Raw genomic sequence first — 17480 nt, forward strand, 5'->3', positions numbered from 1 at the left:
CCTCCACTTGAGACCACCTGGGTGACTTTGGGTCAGTCACAGCTCTGTCAGAGCTCTTAGCCCCCCCCCCTCCACCTGACAGGGTGATTGTTGTGAGGATAATGGTAACATACTTTGTAAACCGCTCTGAGTGTGGTATTAAGTTGTCCTGAAGAGCGTTGGTTGGTTGGTTGGTTGGTTGGTTGGTTGGTTGGTTGGTTGGTTGGTTGGTTGGTTGGTTGGTTGGTTGGTTGGTTGGTTGGTTGGTTGGTTGGTTGGTGTCATCATCGTCATTGTTGTTGTTGATGATAAACTTTGTGGATAATGTTGGACAATTCTGTGGGAAAACCCAAACTACTTCCTCCCTCTAAACAAGAGGGACAAGACATCTTTTCTGGATGGTGAAGATAGTAATTTTATAATTTTGAGGAATAGCGTGGATGTTAAAACTAGAAATTGTGGCACTGTTTAATTACATATTGAACCAAGTGAAATAATATTAAGTAAGTTTTTTCTCATTTTAATTTCTGCTTAAGGCGATAGCTGTATGAGCAGCACCAGGCAGGCAGGCAGGCATTTAATCATGAGTGGGTGCTCTTGAACCTCACTGTATAATTTATAGCATTATCGCAGGGGACAGTGTGTCAGAGGCATGCTTCCAGTATTTCACAGATGAACTCCTTTTATTTCTAACCCTGTATAACAACAAGCATCATTGCTTGTTATAAGTGGCTAGTATTCGCTCTGCAAAAGATTTTCCTAGCATTTATTTCTTTACTTCATTTATTAGCAAAAAATGTACACCTGTTTGGCATCAATTCCATATAAGTGTCTTTGAAATGGCATAAAAAGAAACAAAGCAAAATAGGGAAAGAACCCTATATTTGAATATCACTCTTTTTTGATTCAATACAGCACCTGCTGTCAGCACCGTATAAGAAGAGCCCTGCTGGATGAGACCAGTGTCCCATGTAGTCCAGCATCCTCTCTCATGCAGCAGCCAATCAAGTGCCTCCACAAAGCCCACAGCAGGGCCATGGAGGACAAAGCTTCTCTCCTCAAGCAAGTGGTTTCCAGGGCCATCTGCTCCCATACATGGAGGTCCCTTTCAGCTGTCATGGTTAATAGCCATTCAAGGATGCACCATCTATGAATCTGTCTAACCTCTGTTAAAAGGCTTCTAAGCTAGTGGCTACCCTGACCTGGATGGCTCTGTCTAGCTCGGTATTATCAGATCTCAGAAGCTTAGTATACTTGGCCCTGGTTAGAACCTGAATGCAAAGTCCAGGATTGCTACACAGATGCAGGCAATGGCAAACCACCTCTGAGGTCTCTTGCCTTGAAAACCCAATGGGATCACCATAACTTGTCTGCAACTTGCACAAGCTTGTGGCCATCACCACTTCCTGTGGCAGTGAGTTCCACAAGTTAATTATGTATTATGGCAGGGTTGAGCAGGTCCAGCAAGCAAACACTGGATCTCTTCACCTTGCCACAGCTGGCCCTGGGTAACTGCTTGAGTGAGAGTGGGAGGAAGCCTGTGGTAGTGCTGAGCAGTGCGAGGAGGACTCCCATCTGGGGATGGCAGGATGTGCTGCTGGTTGCCCTGTGTTATAATATGGTACACGCTAAGAGTGGTCCAATGAACAAGACTGGGCCCCTCGCAAGCAGAACAGCAGCCCTTCAACAGGTCAGCTTCCTGTTTCCAACTGGCTGGCACAGTATAAGTTGAGCTGGCAGGTGTTTGAGCACACCTAGTGGGATGAAGGAATTCTTTTGTCGGTCCTGAATCTACTGGCTATCAAATTCAATGGGTGGGGAGAAGGGAGAGAAAAGGTCTACTTTCTCTGTCTCATGCATAATTTTATGAAAATTTTTGTAGCCCTGTTAAGTTTATGGTGCAAACCTAAGCAAAATTACTCCAGTCAAATCCCATTGATTTCAATTGGCTTAAACCGGAGTAACTGTATTTAAGATTGCACAGTCAATCCTAAATGCAGAACCCCCCAAATGCCTTAACTTTTCCTTTTAGGGGAGAGGTACCAAGACTGAGATCATTTTCGTTGTCCTTTTCTGCCTGCTTTTGTAGCACTGTGATAATCATTTTGAGACAGGCTGACCAGAATTGCACTCAAAAGAACCCCAAATTCACAGGATTCCAAACCTTTGAGGAATCCCATCTTTGTGAACCACTTGAAAAATAATTGCATTCTGAATAATGAGATAAAAATATAATTAATTGTGCAAGTTACATATTTGTTTTGTGCTACATTTTTTGTTCTCCATGCATGCATGTTTGCAAAGTGAAAAGGAGGGATGCATGGTAAAATGCAAAATAAAAAGAGTCAAGTAGCACCTTTAAGACTAACCAATTTTATTGTAGCATAAGCTTTCGAGAATCACGTTCTCTTCGTCAGATGCATGGAGGGCAGAAGGAAAATGCAGTACATTTGGTGCACTGAATCCCCAAACCACACATTGACCAACATTCCAGATTTTAATCAAATGTTTCCAATGCCATTTGAAATCAATCCTCGGCTAAAATACTCATACAACGCATCTTATCCATATTGCAATATTCCCCATCAATATTACAATATTCCCCAAAGATATGATCCTTACCAAAAGTGATGGTTTGGGTAAAGCAAACAAAAAGGGAAAGGGGGTCTTGTTAGATTTAAACTCTTCAGTTTAAAAAAAACAGAGAGAGAGAGAGAGAGAGAGAGAGAGAGAGAGAGAGAGAGAGAGAGAGAGAGAGAGAGAGAGAGAGAGAGAGAGAGAGAGAGAGAGAGAAGAGAAACATGAAGCCACACACAGCATGCAAAGGTATAGTAGTTACAAACAGATGCGGCCAAATCAGTAGTAAGCAGATTTGCATAGAGGGTCAGATGTGAGTTTCCTAGATGTTTTAAGGGCAAATTGGAGCAGCCCAACCTGAGACCAACAGGAAGCTGAGCTTTCCATCATGGCCTGGACCCTCTTCTTCTTCACCTTCCTTGCTTGTTATGCTGGTAATTTTAGAGCAGTAGTTATGATAGAGTCAATGGCTGTCACTCAGCCGGGTCCAGTGTGGGCTGTGTTCTAAACACATATCTAAGAAATTTAAAGAGAGTACAAATAATTCCAAGTTTTAGGACTGTTGAGTAAGTCTCACTAACGTTGGTGAGACGCTATCCAGCTATCCATGGGATTGATTAATTAGAGGATCAATGTAAAATGTGGCCATGTTTTCCAGGATATGTTTTATTCCATAGCAGCCCTTGAAAGGATAAATTCATTCTCTTCATTTCTGTTTCTTTTCTTCAGGGTCCAATTCGCAATACACCTTGACTCAGCCTTCTACAGAGTCAGCCTCTTTAGGACAATCCATAAAACTGTCTTGTACCATGAGCCAAGATAGCAACGTGAACAGTTATACCATATCTTGGTACCAACAGAGAGCAGAAGAAGCCCCTCGGCTTGTGCTGTACGGCACCAGCAGCAGAGGTGAAGGAATCCCAGACCGGTTCACTGGCTCTAAGGATTCCTCTGCAAATGCTGCTTATTTGACCATCACAGGGATCCAGGCAGAAGACGAGGCTGTTTATTTCTGTGCTGGTGCTTATAGTGGCAGCAGCTGGAGGTGAACACAGTGATAAAGTCAAATGTGGAACTGAGACAAAAATTACCCCTCTGCTCAGATCAGAAGAGCAGAACTTCACAACAGTCAGCTGAGACTGTGCAACACCACCACCACCACCATTTGATTTATATACCGCCCTTCAGGACACCCACTCAAAGTGGTTTACAAAGTGTGCTATTATTATCCTCATGACAATCACTCTGTGAGGTGGACGGAGCTGAGAGAGCTCCAAGAAGCTGTGACTGACCCAAGGTCACCCAGCTGGCTTCAAGTGGAGGAGTGGGGGATCGATCCCAGCTCTCCAGTATAGCCAGGGTCCAAAGTACAAGTGACGGGGCTATGGGTCCATCCCACAGCTGCTGATTTCATTTTAAAAACAGTTGTAGCTCTTTAAAAATTGCTGCAGAGCCCAGGTCCATATCACATGTGTGGCAGCTCCAGGAGCTCTTGCTTCCCCTCCCAGGCCTTTTCAGGTGCTGAAACTGCAATGGATTGGCTGTTTTGGTACCTGGAAAAGGATGGGTGGGGGGAGGACAAGAGATTCTGTGGCCACCGCACCACATGTGCACTTGGGATAATTCCAGTGGAGTACCTGTGTTAGTCTGTTCTAGCAAAACAAAACATAAGTCCAGCACCTTAAAGACTAACAACATTTATTCCAGTGTAAGATTTCATGAAATAGACCTCACTTTTTCCTATACAATGGTAAGAAGTGAGTTTTGTTTCATGAATGCTCATACTGGAATAAATGGTGTTATTCTTTATATGTGACTCCCTATCCCAGGTCCCAAATCTTCTCCACTATGCTTCTGTGTTTGGTGCAACATACAAACTTTCCCCTACCCTTCATTTTCTTACCATTTCATTATCTTCCTTTTCTCTTAAAGATTCTCTGAAGTTTTCCTCTTCACATAGAAATGAACACTGGAAAGTACCGAACTGCCCTCCAATACTGTGAAAAATAAGCAATAAAAATACTTTTGTCAAACTTGGGAGATATTAACAATCAACATTTACTCTCAGTAAACTAATCCATAAAGTACAATGGCTTACGAGAATTTTTCAACCTGCACACCTATACAAAGCTTGAGTAAATTGCACTATAGAGACATACACAGCTTCAGACAATAAATGCATCTAACGAAGAGAGCTGTGGCTCTCAAAAGCTTATGCTACAATAAAGTTGGTTAGTCTTAAAGGTGCTACTGGACTCTTTGCTGTTAAAACGGCAATGTCATCTCTTTCGCTGCAGTTCATCTACCCACTTGGGGGAGCTCCTCGTCCAAACTTTGTCTTCTCCAATGCAACACAAGAGAAGAGACAGTCAAGGACACCCCTTGCAGCATTTCAAAGACAGACATGGTGACACTCTTGTGAGTTTGTAATATACTATTATCACAACAAAAATCACAGCGGCCAAGCTCCTCTCAGACCCCAGCTCCTTATTAAATCACATGCCCTCACTGGCCTCAATGCATGGGCCAGCCCTGTTTTCCATTTACCAGGGTGCAAGGGATACCACAAAGTCAGTGTAATCACCTCTGATTAAAATTTCAGCACTTTAATCACACAAAAACACCTTGTCTTGCAGTAGTTCAATGGCAGCTGCAACCTGCCATTGACCTGCTGGGGCACCGCAGACTCTGCCATTTTGCGGCCACCCAGGGAAACTCTCAAGAGTAGAGAGTCCACCGTTCTGTTGGTGCCAAAAAGCACATTGCTCAGTAGCCGGAGATCAGTAGCCCCCCATTGAAATTGCGCAGCTGCACAAAGAAAATCCACGGCCATTGCTTGGACTGCCCACCGGCAGGGAAAGGAAAAGGGGGGCTGGCTTCCCAAATGGCGGATCATTTCAAGCAGTCAAGATTCGTCTTCGGAAGTCCCCATGAACTGCTTATAAAGCGGAGCGATGCGAAATAAACGCAGGTGGGATATGACCGGTATTGTCGGGTATTGTTGGGTTTGGGTGGTAGAACAGCGACATTATGCACTTGAGCCCATGTGGAAACGGCCCAGGTGTCTTCACAAACCAACAGTCCCTTTTGGGAAGACTTAATGCTCAATAGAAAGTTTGACCTCCTCCTCCTGACTAAGGCCTGATGAGGGTTCAGAGAGCAGTCTGCCAGCATTCCAAATGTCAAGGAATTTAATAAAGAAATGGTAAGCACACACAACATTTGAAGTCATAATGGAATAAGCAAAGGTCAAAAGGAAGCGATTTAAACGCCATCCTCTAACCCTAACACTCTATGGATAGGTTATTCATTCGTAGAACTGCAAGTTTCAGAAATGTTCCATTACCTTATTTCATGGTGTGGGGATTCTCCCCTTTGTCCAGCATCACATGGTTGCCATTGCAATGGAGCCCTGGGGTAAGATCGCTCCCAGTAAGAAAAAAAGATGGCTAAGAGGATTCAGAGAGTAAGAGAACTTTGGATTCATAACTAGGGATTTTGGAATCTCCCCTTTGCCCACCCCTAGAGGGTTATCTGTCTGTTCCTGTCACAAGAGAAAGCTCTACTCTTTCCAATGTCATCTCCCAAATTCTGCGGCTTAGGTGTGAATTTCTATGCTCTGTTCTTCCCTGGCTAGAGCCATCTGCATATTTATGGATCTGGGTAGCTCTGATGCTGGGAGATGAGTCATTCTCACTGCCCTTTCCCCTTATCTACCTATTAGCTTGTAAAGGCCGCTTTGTAGTCTTTGAGCATATACAGAGTTATATTATAACTTTAACATAAAAGAGCCCTGTAGTGCAGAGTGGTAAGCTGCAGTACTGCAGCCCAAGCGCTGCTCATGATCGGGGTTCAGGTAGCTGGCTCAAGGTTGACTCAGCCTTCCATCCTTCCGAGGTCGGTAAAATGAGTACCCAGTTTCCTGGGGGTAAAGTGTAGATGACTGGGGGAAGGCACTGGCAAACAACCCATAAAAAGTCTGCCAAGAAAACATCGTGATGCAACGCCCCCCGCCCCCCCAATGATGACTCAGTGCTTGCACCTTTACTTTAACATAAAATCTAGGGTGGAAGGCATTTCACCTCATCAGGTTCAGCAACATCTATTTGTTTTGTTTATTTAACACAATTTATATCCCACCTTTCTGTTCTCAGAAAGGCCACCACGGCAACTATCATGCAGCTTATGGGGCATGGAGTTATAATATAAAAAGTACCCTGCTTTCCAACAAGAAATTGCTATGAATGATCTTTTGAACCCCTTTTTGCCTTGTGTTTCTTTGAACAAGAATATGAATGTGTTACCTTCATGTTGCATTCATCTCCAAGATCATTTGTATTACTTCCAGAGGAGTTAGCCATGTTAGTCTGTAGTAGCAAAATGGCAAAGAGTCCAGTAGCCCCTTTAAGACTAACCAACTTTACTGTAGCATAAGCTTTCGAGAACCACCGTTCTCTTTGTCAGATGCCACATTAACCATCTCAAGATGCATCTGACAAAGAGAATGGTGGTTCTCGAAAGCTTATGCCAGGGCTTTTTTTCTGGGAAAAGAGGTGGTGGAACTCAGTGGGTTGCCCTAGGAGAAAATGGTCACATGGCTGGTGGCCCCGCCCCCGCGCTGAGCGGCGCGGAGGGCCCTCTCAACTCCCCTCTGTCTGGAGGTCAGGGGGTGGGGCCATCAGCCATGTGACCATTTTCAAGAGGTTCCGGAACTCCGTTCCCCCGCGTTCCCCCTGAAAAAAAGCCCTGGCTTATGCTACAGTAAAATTGGTTAGTCTTAAAGGTGCTACTGGACTCTTTGCCATTTGTATTACTATTTCTCAATTTCACACAGAAAGGGCTAGACTCAGTTCTGTTCTACAGTGATGTTAAAACCCTCAAAATAACTAGAAGTTGGGCTCTGGGCCTTTACGAGCAGTGGGGAGCCGTGTGGAAACGGCCTTTGTAAATGGGGACTGAAAGAAGCAGACAAAAGTGGGATACACTCTCTGGACTTTTATAAGATGCACCAAAGTGTAGCTTCTGGTAAATTTACTACATTGTGCAGGCTAGGTCAAAAGTGCAATTTTTTGTTTTTTCTTTTATTTCAAGTATTTATTTTATTTTATTTATTTCAAATTTCTATTCTGCCCTCCCCACAGGCAGGCTCAGGGCAGATAACAAAGTAAGTAACTCCATGAGACAGACAAAATGTTAAAATTAATCATTTGCTTATTGGGGTATATTCTCCACACAGCATGGTGCAGTTGTTAGAGTATCAGATTAGGAACTGAGAGACCCAGGTTCGAATCCTCATTCTGCTATGGAAGCTTGCTGGGTGATGTTATTAGCCATGAACTATTGGCACAAGCAATGCAGATCAAATGGATGTAGCTGGATGAAAATCCTTTGTAAAACAGATCACCAATGAGAAGAGACAGAGATACATGAAAGCATATTAATCTCAGGAAATGATAGGTAATAGCAGCTGCAGTCAGTGAGCTGCAAAAACATTTGCATAGAAGGCCAGACCTCATTTCCCTGGGTGTTTAAAGAGAAAACTGGGGCATCTCATCCAGAGACCCACAGGAAACTGAGCAATCCATCATGGCTTGGACCCTGTTCCTCTTCACCTTCCTTGCTTGCTGCACAGGTAATTTAAGATGAGTTGTGATTGACTCCATTGCAGTTGATCTTGTTCTAATCCAATGTTGGCTATGGTTGAAACACGGATCCAGCAACATGAACAAAAAGTGTAAATAATCCCAAGTAAATGTGTTTTAAGATTGACGGGAAAGTTTTGGTAATTTCAATAGGATTACACCAACCTAAATCCACAATAAGCGGACTGGTCCATTTGAGGATCAAGCTAAGCTATGGTCATGATTGGTAGGTCACATTTTCTTGTCCAGCAGTTCTCGGAAGGATGATTCTAATCATCCATTCATACCATTTTGTTTCTTTCTTCCCTTCAGGGTCCTATTCGCAGTACACTTTGACTCAGCCTTCTGCAGAATCAGCCTCTCTGGGACAATCCATAAAACTCTCTTGTGCCATGAGCCGAGACAGCAGTGTGACCAGTTACGACATACACTGGTACCAACAGAGAGCAGAACAGGCCCCTCGGTTTGTGCTGTACGGCACCAACAGCAGAGGAGAAGGGATCTCAAATCGGTTCACTGGCTCTAAGGATTCCTCTGCAAATGCTGCTTATTTGACCATCACAGGGATCCAGGCAGAAGACGAGGCTATTTATTTCTGTGCTGATGGTTATAGTAGTGGCAGCAGCTCTAGGTGAGCACAGTGATGAATTCAAATGTGGAACTGAGACAAAAATTACCCCCCTGCTCAGATCAGAAGAGCAGAACTTCACAACGGTCAGCGGAGGCTGTGCAGCGTAACAAGGATCTGGGAGGGGCAGTGTTGTTGGTTCGAATAACATCTAAGCCTCAAGCTCATTAAGCTTTGCCCTGCACAGTATAACCTCACAAGGTTGTTGTAAAGATAAATAAACACTGCAAAGAACCCAAGACAATTGTAGTCGTTCATGCCAAGTTTGCTCACCTCTCTGCATTTGGGAGATATGTTATACTAGCACCTTTCAGAACTTTATCTAGTATGAATTCAGATATGACAGTACTGCCTTTAATAGGAAATCATAAGGCCTTGGTGCTTCATACTGGCTAAATGGTGAGTTCTGTGCTTATGTCAGTTTACAGGGCATTAGATCATTCATCCAAACCCACGGTTGCATAGGCAGAATACTGTTCAGGCCACACACAGCCGATGAACCACTTACATGACTTCACTGTAGGTTAAAAACCAAGTTGGCTAAAGGATAATTAATTGCCTTGCTTTCATAACCCAGCCACTGAATTGTATCAGAGTATCCTTTCCTTTCATCAGTCAAAACAGTTTACAAAGCAGATGATATATTAAAGCTATCAATCAACAATAAAAAGCTTAACTGTTCCCGTTCCCTTGAACTATGACCATAGAAAATGGAGAAAGAAAACTGCATCTTCGGTCCTGTTTGTCATCAACTGTTGTTGAAAAGATGAACATAAATGTCCTGTAGCTGAATATGCAATTGGATTTTGAGAGTCTGGTATTTCATTTTGAACACTGGGGATTCGTGTGGGCTGAAATCACAATGAATGAATTTACAAATATTGAGACCTCTTCTTCAGGGCTTTGGAGATAAAAGGAGTAAGAAAGAACTGTGGCTCACTAAACTTTAAAAAACAATGTATGGTCATTCATCCTTCATATGTACACAGGAAGCAGCTTTCCATCAAGTCAGAACATGGGTCATCTGGCCTGGTAGTGTCTATTCTAACTGGCAATAAGTCCTTCTAGACTAGCACTGTCTGCTAGTGGGCCTTCAATATTAAAATATTCTACCATTGTGCCATGCCCACTTCCCAATGGAACTTCTCCCCTCCTTTATAAGGCCACAGGAGGACCAATCAAATGGGAACAGACTATACTCTGTCCCAAGATATCAATAATGCCGATTGGTCTGAGCTGTTCTTTCCCTCTTGGACACCTGCAATCTTTTTTCCTTCTGGGAATGCGGTGTACCAATATGTCCGTGATGGAATATTAAATGGACGCATTACATTACTGCAAAGTGTGATGTGCAAATCACATTTGTGGGATCATTCACAGTCAAAATTAAAAAGGGGTTTTCCCACTAGCTAAACAGGGAGTCAGGAGAGAAGATTGCATGGTATAGCCCAGTCTCAACAGATCCCAGAAGATAAGCACAGTCAGTACTTGGATGGGGAGGGGGCACCAAGAAAGACTGCAGAGGAAGGGAATGGCAAACCACCTCTGCTTCTCCCTTGCCTTGAAAGCCCCTGGCTGTGGTTGCCATAAGTCAGTTGCAATATACATATATAAACAGGGGGTTAGTATTTGTCAAGATGGTAATTCAATGTTAGTCAGTGATTGTGCTTTGTGCTGCTGCTATTATATGGCACAGTTTAAGATCTTTTGAACTGTATTTGCCTGATAAAGCAGTGAGAAATAGCCAGTCCTTACCTTCCAACAGGGGCTGCAATTGCCTCACCTCTTGATCAAGAGTTTCTCATATCCAAATGCAAAAGTTTAGCAAACAACCTCACCAAAAACTTTATTTGAAAATAGTGTATAATAGAAGTAATGAGTCAAAGAGTCCCAGAATTAGGCCGTTTCCACACAGACGGTCTTTCCCGCCCTTGTCCCACTTGTTGTGTTTGTTTTCCTGAGTTGCTGTGAAAACTCAGTCTCCACACACACTCCCCAAAAGCGCTTACCTTGCATGTTGTGGTCACAGGCAGCCTCATCGGTTCCTATAAAAAGCGGGTTTGGAGGGGAGGTTGCGCACTTTCGTCACCATCACCTTTCTCCCTTTCAAATGTGTGTGTGTTTTTTTTGCTCTGCACATGCATGATTGCATGCTAAGAGCTTCGGGGGAGGAGCCGGGTGGTGATTGGACGATTCCTCAGAGCGTTTTTAGCAGCCCAAGAATGAACAAAAAGTGCTCCATCAAGCCACAGCAAAAGAAAAGACTGGTGAAAGTGTGGTCACAGAAGAAATGCCTAAAAAATGCTCAGGAAACAAAGAATCATAGAATCATAGGGTTGGAAGGGACCTCTAGGGTCATCTAGTCCAACCCCCTGTACAATGCAGGAAATTCACAACTCCCTGCCCCCAACTGCCCCAGTGACCTCTGTTCCATGCCCAGAAGATAGCAAAACACCTCAAGGATCCCTAGCCAAACCGGCCTGTGGAAAATTGTTACCTCATCCCAAGGTGGTGATAGGCATTACCCTGGGCATGTAAGAAGGGCCACGAGAACACCCTGCAACTGTTTTGAAAATGGAGATGTCTGGAGTCAAGGGGGAAGAAAGCTGCCAGTGTTTGGTGAGTGGGCCGTCTGTGTGGAAACGGCCTTAGTTTCTTTGGTACAGCTTGGAAATGTGGACAGTATTCAAATGTTCTCCAGCACCACAGCATGGCAGATCATGAGCCATGGGCTTGCTTTCTGCTTTTTTGCCCAGTGTTGGGGGAGTGCCTACTTTAATTTTGGAAATTAACATTGGGTTGCATTGTATTCCATCTCCCCACCCCTTTTTCCCAGGTTGCTGATCACAGTGTGTGCTGAGCTGATTCAGCCACCTGCAGCATCAGTGTCTCCATGCAAACCTGCAAAATTCATGTGCACCATGAGCTGTGATTCTGGTATTGCAGGTTATGTCATCCACTGGTTCCAGTAAAAACCTGGGTGGTGTTCCATGCCTCCTCTTGGAATACCAGTCTGAGTCAGAAAAGCTCCAGGGCCCCAGGGCCCCTTCTCATTTATCTGGTTCTAAAGACACAGCAGCAGGAACACCTGGCATTAAACATCTCTGGACCCTTAATGAAATACTGTGCAGATTATTAACTGCCAGGACTGGCATGACAGCACACATTACAGTACAATAGTTAAGACGGCTAAGTGCAACAGTCTCTCTTCCTCTCACAGGTCTCTAGGAGCTGTGAACAAATCCGCTTTGAAATTTCACAGTGTATAGTAGAGGACTGAAACTAAGAGCTCTGGCTCTCCACAGCTTTCATATTGAGGAATCGTCCTCCAGCCTAGCGTATTGAAAGAGATAGACCTGTAAAATGTGATTTGCAACTTTGGAAAAGCACTCTAGCTGATGAGCTAAAGTATCAGTGGACCTAAACAGTCATAGCAACTGCAACAAAGACCTCTAGAGGGTACTCTTGGTCTATGAAGCTATGTGCAGTAGGCTGGTTGAATCTCCTTCAATACTGTCCAGAGCTCTCCTTCTCCATCTACATTTTGTCTTTTGTATGATTGTCCCACGAGTCCCTTGAGAAAACCTAAAAATGCAGTAGACAAGGGGGAAAGATCCACTCAGTGTTGGAGGAATGGCTTCATGGAGCTGGTATAGCTTTGCTGAAGTCCACAATATTGTTGATTCTAACTGAGTTTGGCTGTGCTTTGTGGTCCGTAATGGCGATGTGGACTCTGTTGAATGGAATGGATATTCAGAAAGGTCCATAGAGGCAAGGGAACAGAAGAAAGTATTGTGTCGCTAGTCCTCAAGACCCAGCCAGGTGGATATGGCACTTACAGAACCAGTCTAATTATATTTAGAAGTTAAAATGAATACAGTGGCTTGTACCCATCCATGTGCAGAAAGCTTCAGGGCACTTCACTTTTCATAAGAAGGGGTGGCAATTTTTGCTAATTCTTCTGCCTACTGGAAGCCTTCCCCTAACACACACACATTATGTTGATTCCGAGAGCCTGCTGACTCTAGGAACCAAATTGGGGGGATCATAGAATCACAGAATCATAGAGTTGGAAGGGGCCATACAGACCATCTAGTCCAACCCCCTGCCCAGTGCAGGATCAGCCTAAAGCATCTCTGCCAAGTATTCATCCAGCCTCTTCTTGAAAACTGCCAGTGAAGGGGAGCTCGCCACCTCCCTAGGCAGCTGATTCCACTTTTGAACTACTCTGACCGTGAAAAAGCTTTTCCTAATATCCAACCTTTGTGCATGTAGTTTTAGCCCATTGCTTCGCGTCCTACCCTCTGCTGCCAACTGGAACAGCTCTTTGCCCTCCTCCAAATGACAGCCTTTCAAATATTTAAAGAGAGCAATCATGTCCCCCCTCAACCTCCTCTTCTCCAAACTAAACATTCCCAAGGCCCTCAGCCTTTCCTCGTAGGGCTCAGTCTCCAGACCCCTGATCATTCTTGTCGCTCTCCTCTGCACCCTCTCAATTTTGTCCACATCCTTTTTGAAGTGAGGCCTCCAGAACTGCACACAATACTGCAGGTGTGGCCTGACCAAGGCAGTATAGAGAGGGGCTATGACCTCCTGCGATTTCGACGCTATGGCCCCTTTGATAAACCCAGGACTAAATTAGCCTTTTTTGCCACCGCATCACACTGACTGCTCATATTCAGTTTACAGTCCACTCTTACCCCAAGATCCCTTTCACATATACTACTGCCCAGAAGTGTATCCCCCATCCAGTATTTGTGCTTCCCATTTTTGTGGCCCAGATGTAATACTGTGCACTTGTCTTTGTTGAATTGCATCCTATTCACAGCTGCCCACTTCTCCAGAGTATTCAGGTCTTGTTGAATTTTAATTCTATCTTCTTGGGTGTTTGCTACCGCTCCCAATTTGGTATCATCAGCAAATTTAATGAGCAGCCCTTCCACTCCTTCATCCAGATCATTGATAAAAATATTGAAAAGTACTGGGCCCAAAACCGAGCCCTGCGGCACCCCACTGGACACCTCCCTCCAATCTGATGAAATGCCGTTGACCACCACTCTTTGAGTGTGGTCCTCCAACCAGTTCCCTATCCACCGAACTGTCCTATAGTCCACTCCACAGTCTTCCAATTTGCCCATCAGAATGTCATGGGGGACCTTATCAAAAGCTTTACTGAAATCCAGATAAATCATGTCAACAGAGTTCCCCCGATCCAGTAAGCTGGTCACTCGATCAAAGAAGGAAACCAGGTTGGTCTGGCAGGATCTGTTAGGAACAAAACCATGCTGACTTCCCCGGATCACTGAGTGGTCCTTCAGATGCTTACAGATTGATCCCTTTAAAATCTGTTCTAATATCTTCCCAGCAACAGAAGTCAGACTGACCAGCCTGTAGTTTCCCGGGTCATCCTTCCTCCCTTTCTTAAAGATTGGGATAACATTCGCTCTTCTCCAATCTTGTGGCACATCCCCAGTCCTCCAGGAGGCCTTGAAGATGATGGACAGGGGTTCACTGGGATCACTGGGTAGCAGCAGAAGAGGTACTCAGTAACATGCCTCCCACTCTTTAAGAAAACTTAAAAGGACATGATTTTTAACATCATGTTTGGTTGGAATGGATACCGGCCAGTACTCCCTGTTTCCACCCCAACACCAATTTTGTTTTCTCTATTGGAAAACTGTAGTTACTGAAATTACTATGGGTTAGGGAAGGGGTTATGTTCTGGTTGTACTAGTTTTTCAAGACTTGTTTCAAGAAAGTTATTTGGATCTCACCACAGGTTAGTAAGGGTTGATGCATTCTCTTCCCTAAAAAAAATATTTTGGTGTTCACAATATCTTCCCCTTCCTAAAGTATAGCTTTCCTTTCCAAGAACAACATTGCATTTTATTTCTGAGATAACATGATTGCCTTGCAGTAAAAGGATTTTTGAAACACACCAAGAAACCACAAATTGCATTTTAGTAATCGTTCACAAACAATTAAAGAAACTGAATATATAAAACCAGAAATCACAGGTTTGTAGCAGTTCACAAACAAAGAAATGGAATGTATAAAACCAGAGTCCTGCACCAGTCAGCAAAGCATGGCACATCCTGCCTTTAAATGTCCCCATGATGATAAGGACCAATCAAATGACATTTGATTGACATAAAGGTGGGGCGCAGATGCCCCACCTCCACCAGCCAGTCAGATATAAAGGCCTCCGATTGTGTGAACTTCTAGTGTTGTAGATTTTATTATTTTCTGATTAGTTTAGTGCCTCAGATCTCATCACTATGTTCCGGTCTTCCATTGTCAGCCTTTTGCTGCTGTGGTGTACAGGTAGCAGCCAATTAGATACATACTGAAGCCAGAAATGAGATGAATGTAGTTGGCAAGGAGGGTTGATAATTTCTGCCATTGTCTTTTTCCAGGTTCCAGCTCACAGCCTGTGCTGTCTCAACCCCCATCAGTATCAGTGTCACCAGGGAACACAGCGAAGCTCTCCTGTGAAATGAGCAGTGGGTTCAGCATCAGTGGCTACTATGTGCACTGGTTCCAGCAGAAGCCTGGGAACCCCCCAAGATTCCTCTTATGGTACTATTCCGATTCGAGCAAGTACCAGGGCTCTGGGGTCCCACCTCGTTTCTCTGCCTCCAAAGATGGATCAAGTAACACCTGCTTTTTAGCCATCACGGGAGCCCTGGCAGAAGATGAGGCTGATTATTACTGTTTAGTAGGGCACAGTGGTGTGTCTCACCATGACACAATCAGATGAAGAAACAAGACAAAAATCTTCGTTACTATTCCCTAAGGGGGCCTGAATTGAATGATGCAGACACTACCTAAAAACATTAGCCATAAAGTAAAGCTAGAGTACAGCTGAAAGGTACATAAGGTCATACTACAATTAGTCCCACTGTAGGCTGAGCTGTTTTATGTTCATTCCATGTTGGATCTATGAGAACTTATTGTGGGTCAAGCTCAATACCAGCTAGGTCAGAGACTAATGCTACTCTAGCAAACCTTTATTGGGGGGCTTACTGAGGACCCTTTTAGTATAACCTAAAATCATACTCGGCTGGGTCACATCTAGGCAACAGTGCTCAATAAGATTCATTCCCAGAGCCTGTTTCATTACCAGAGTTAAGTTATGGGACATGGGATTCTTTAACACTTTTTAATTGCCCAGCTGCCGATCAGAGCAGTAAAAGGGTTTCTGCTCATTTCAATTGATTGTCATGATCATGAATATGCTGAGAGGGTATTTGAATCTGCTTAAACCTGTTCCTGGGTGAAGGAATAGGACAAGACCTTGCACATTATTCAACTATCCTGTGAAACAGGGTGATAAAAGTAAGAGTGTTTTTCTCCGTATCAATGCATTCTTTTGGATGACGGGGTGTCAATGTTAATCTACATGTGTTATCAGATAATTTTTCTATGTCTTGTACATCCTTGTATATTACAAAGACTAAAGTGCATAGCTGCTGGGAAACTTTTGCACTACAGTCAAAACTCTGGCCAAGCTGGTTATCTCTGGATTCATTTTCAACATGGATTCATTACATCCCTAACGCCACTTTACTGCCTTGCTGGAGTCCCAATCAGAATAGTCAGAGAGCTGTAAAAAGGTCTCTTTTGCATTTTAAATGTTGAGTATGCAGTCCAATTTATTTGAATGAATGCAACCGTGAGATTGTGGTCTGGTTACTATGAATGTGTCTGTTGCTAAGATCGGACATAAAGCGTGGCTGTAATAATGTGTAATGTTGATTAATTATTGTAGAGAGTGAGTTAATTGTCAGGAGATGGTCTTCTGATGGTTCTCTTATTTAAGATCTCATTGGAACTGGAGAAGATGACAATATTTACATCAGCTTAGAGAAGGGAGTAATGATGTGAGCATATGTGTATGGATGAAGAAAGAGTGGACTCAAAATTGGATATTGATGGAAAGGGTATTTATTATGGATGCTCCAAAACCTGCTGGTTCAGCTCATATTATGTTCATCAGCTGCAAACTTGGATTCAGCAGTTTGGCTTTTCATGAGAAGCTCAAGTATGCTCAGTGGATTACTTTCTGCATATCCCAACAGTAGAATGCAGACTAGCCCTTTGATCTAACTACCGTCTTTCGCTGTGAATGAAGGGATTTCATGAGGGTGGCTGAATTACTCATATACATAGTGGTGGAGGCAGAAGCCAACAAAAAGAGAGCGAATTTGCATGAAGGGAACCTTCCATTGGTTTAAGAGAATAGGAGAAAGCCACCTAGATGTACTCATCTGCAGAGCCCACAACCATGGCCTGGTCTCCATTCTGCCTCTTGATACTCAGTTACTTTTCAGGTGATGGGTCACAGCTTCACCTTGCTTGCTATTTGATTTTAAAAGTACTTTTCCAACTATGTAAGAATCATTCAGTCTTTGAGTTTGTGGTTTGAATTATGTGCGTGATCGTTGGAGAGGCTCTTGGATAGAAGATTCTGACTTGAGGGTTTATGGACTAGATAGCATCCCAGTCAGATCAGTGGTGCTGTGATTCTTTTATATATGCATCTTCTCCTCTTTTTTCTCCAGGGTCCATTGCTCAGTATGTGCTCACTCAGCCACCAACAGTCTCAGTGCCTCTTGGAGAAACTGCTCAAATCACTTGCTCAGGAAATTTGG

The 17480-nt window shown here is 43.7% G+C and overlaps 1 protein-coding gene across 2 annotated transcripts in view; it reads left to right on the plus strand.

The window, feature by feature from the left end:
• LOC129341162 (immunoglobulin lambda-1 light chain-like) overlaps positions 1–17480 on the plus strand; it is a 256067-nt gene that overhangs the window by 162374 nt on the left and 76213 nt on the right. Inside the window, exons 1-2 of one of the 2 annotated variants that reach the window (XM_054996171.1) lie at positions 2928–2990; positions 3286–3601. The exons of the other annotated variant lie outside the window; for it this stretch is intronic. Coding sequence (XP_054852146.1) covers positions 2945–2990; positions 3286–3601 — 362 coding nt within the window. The 5' untranslated portion in view covers positions 2928–2944. Of the gene's footprint in view, positions 1–2927; positions 2991–3285; positions 3602–17480 lie in introns of those variants that run through there. 2 annotated transcript variants of the gene reach the window in all.

Source organism: Eublepharis macularius, chromosome 13 (genome assembly GCF_028583425.1).
Source record: "Eublepharis macularius isolate TG4126 chromosome 13, MPM_Emac_v1.0, whole genome shotgun sequence".
NCBI lineage: Eukaryota > Metazoa > Chordata > Lepidosauria > Squamata > Eublepharidae > Eublepharis > Eublepharis macularius.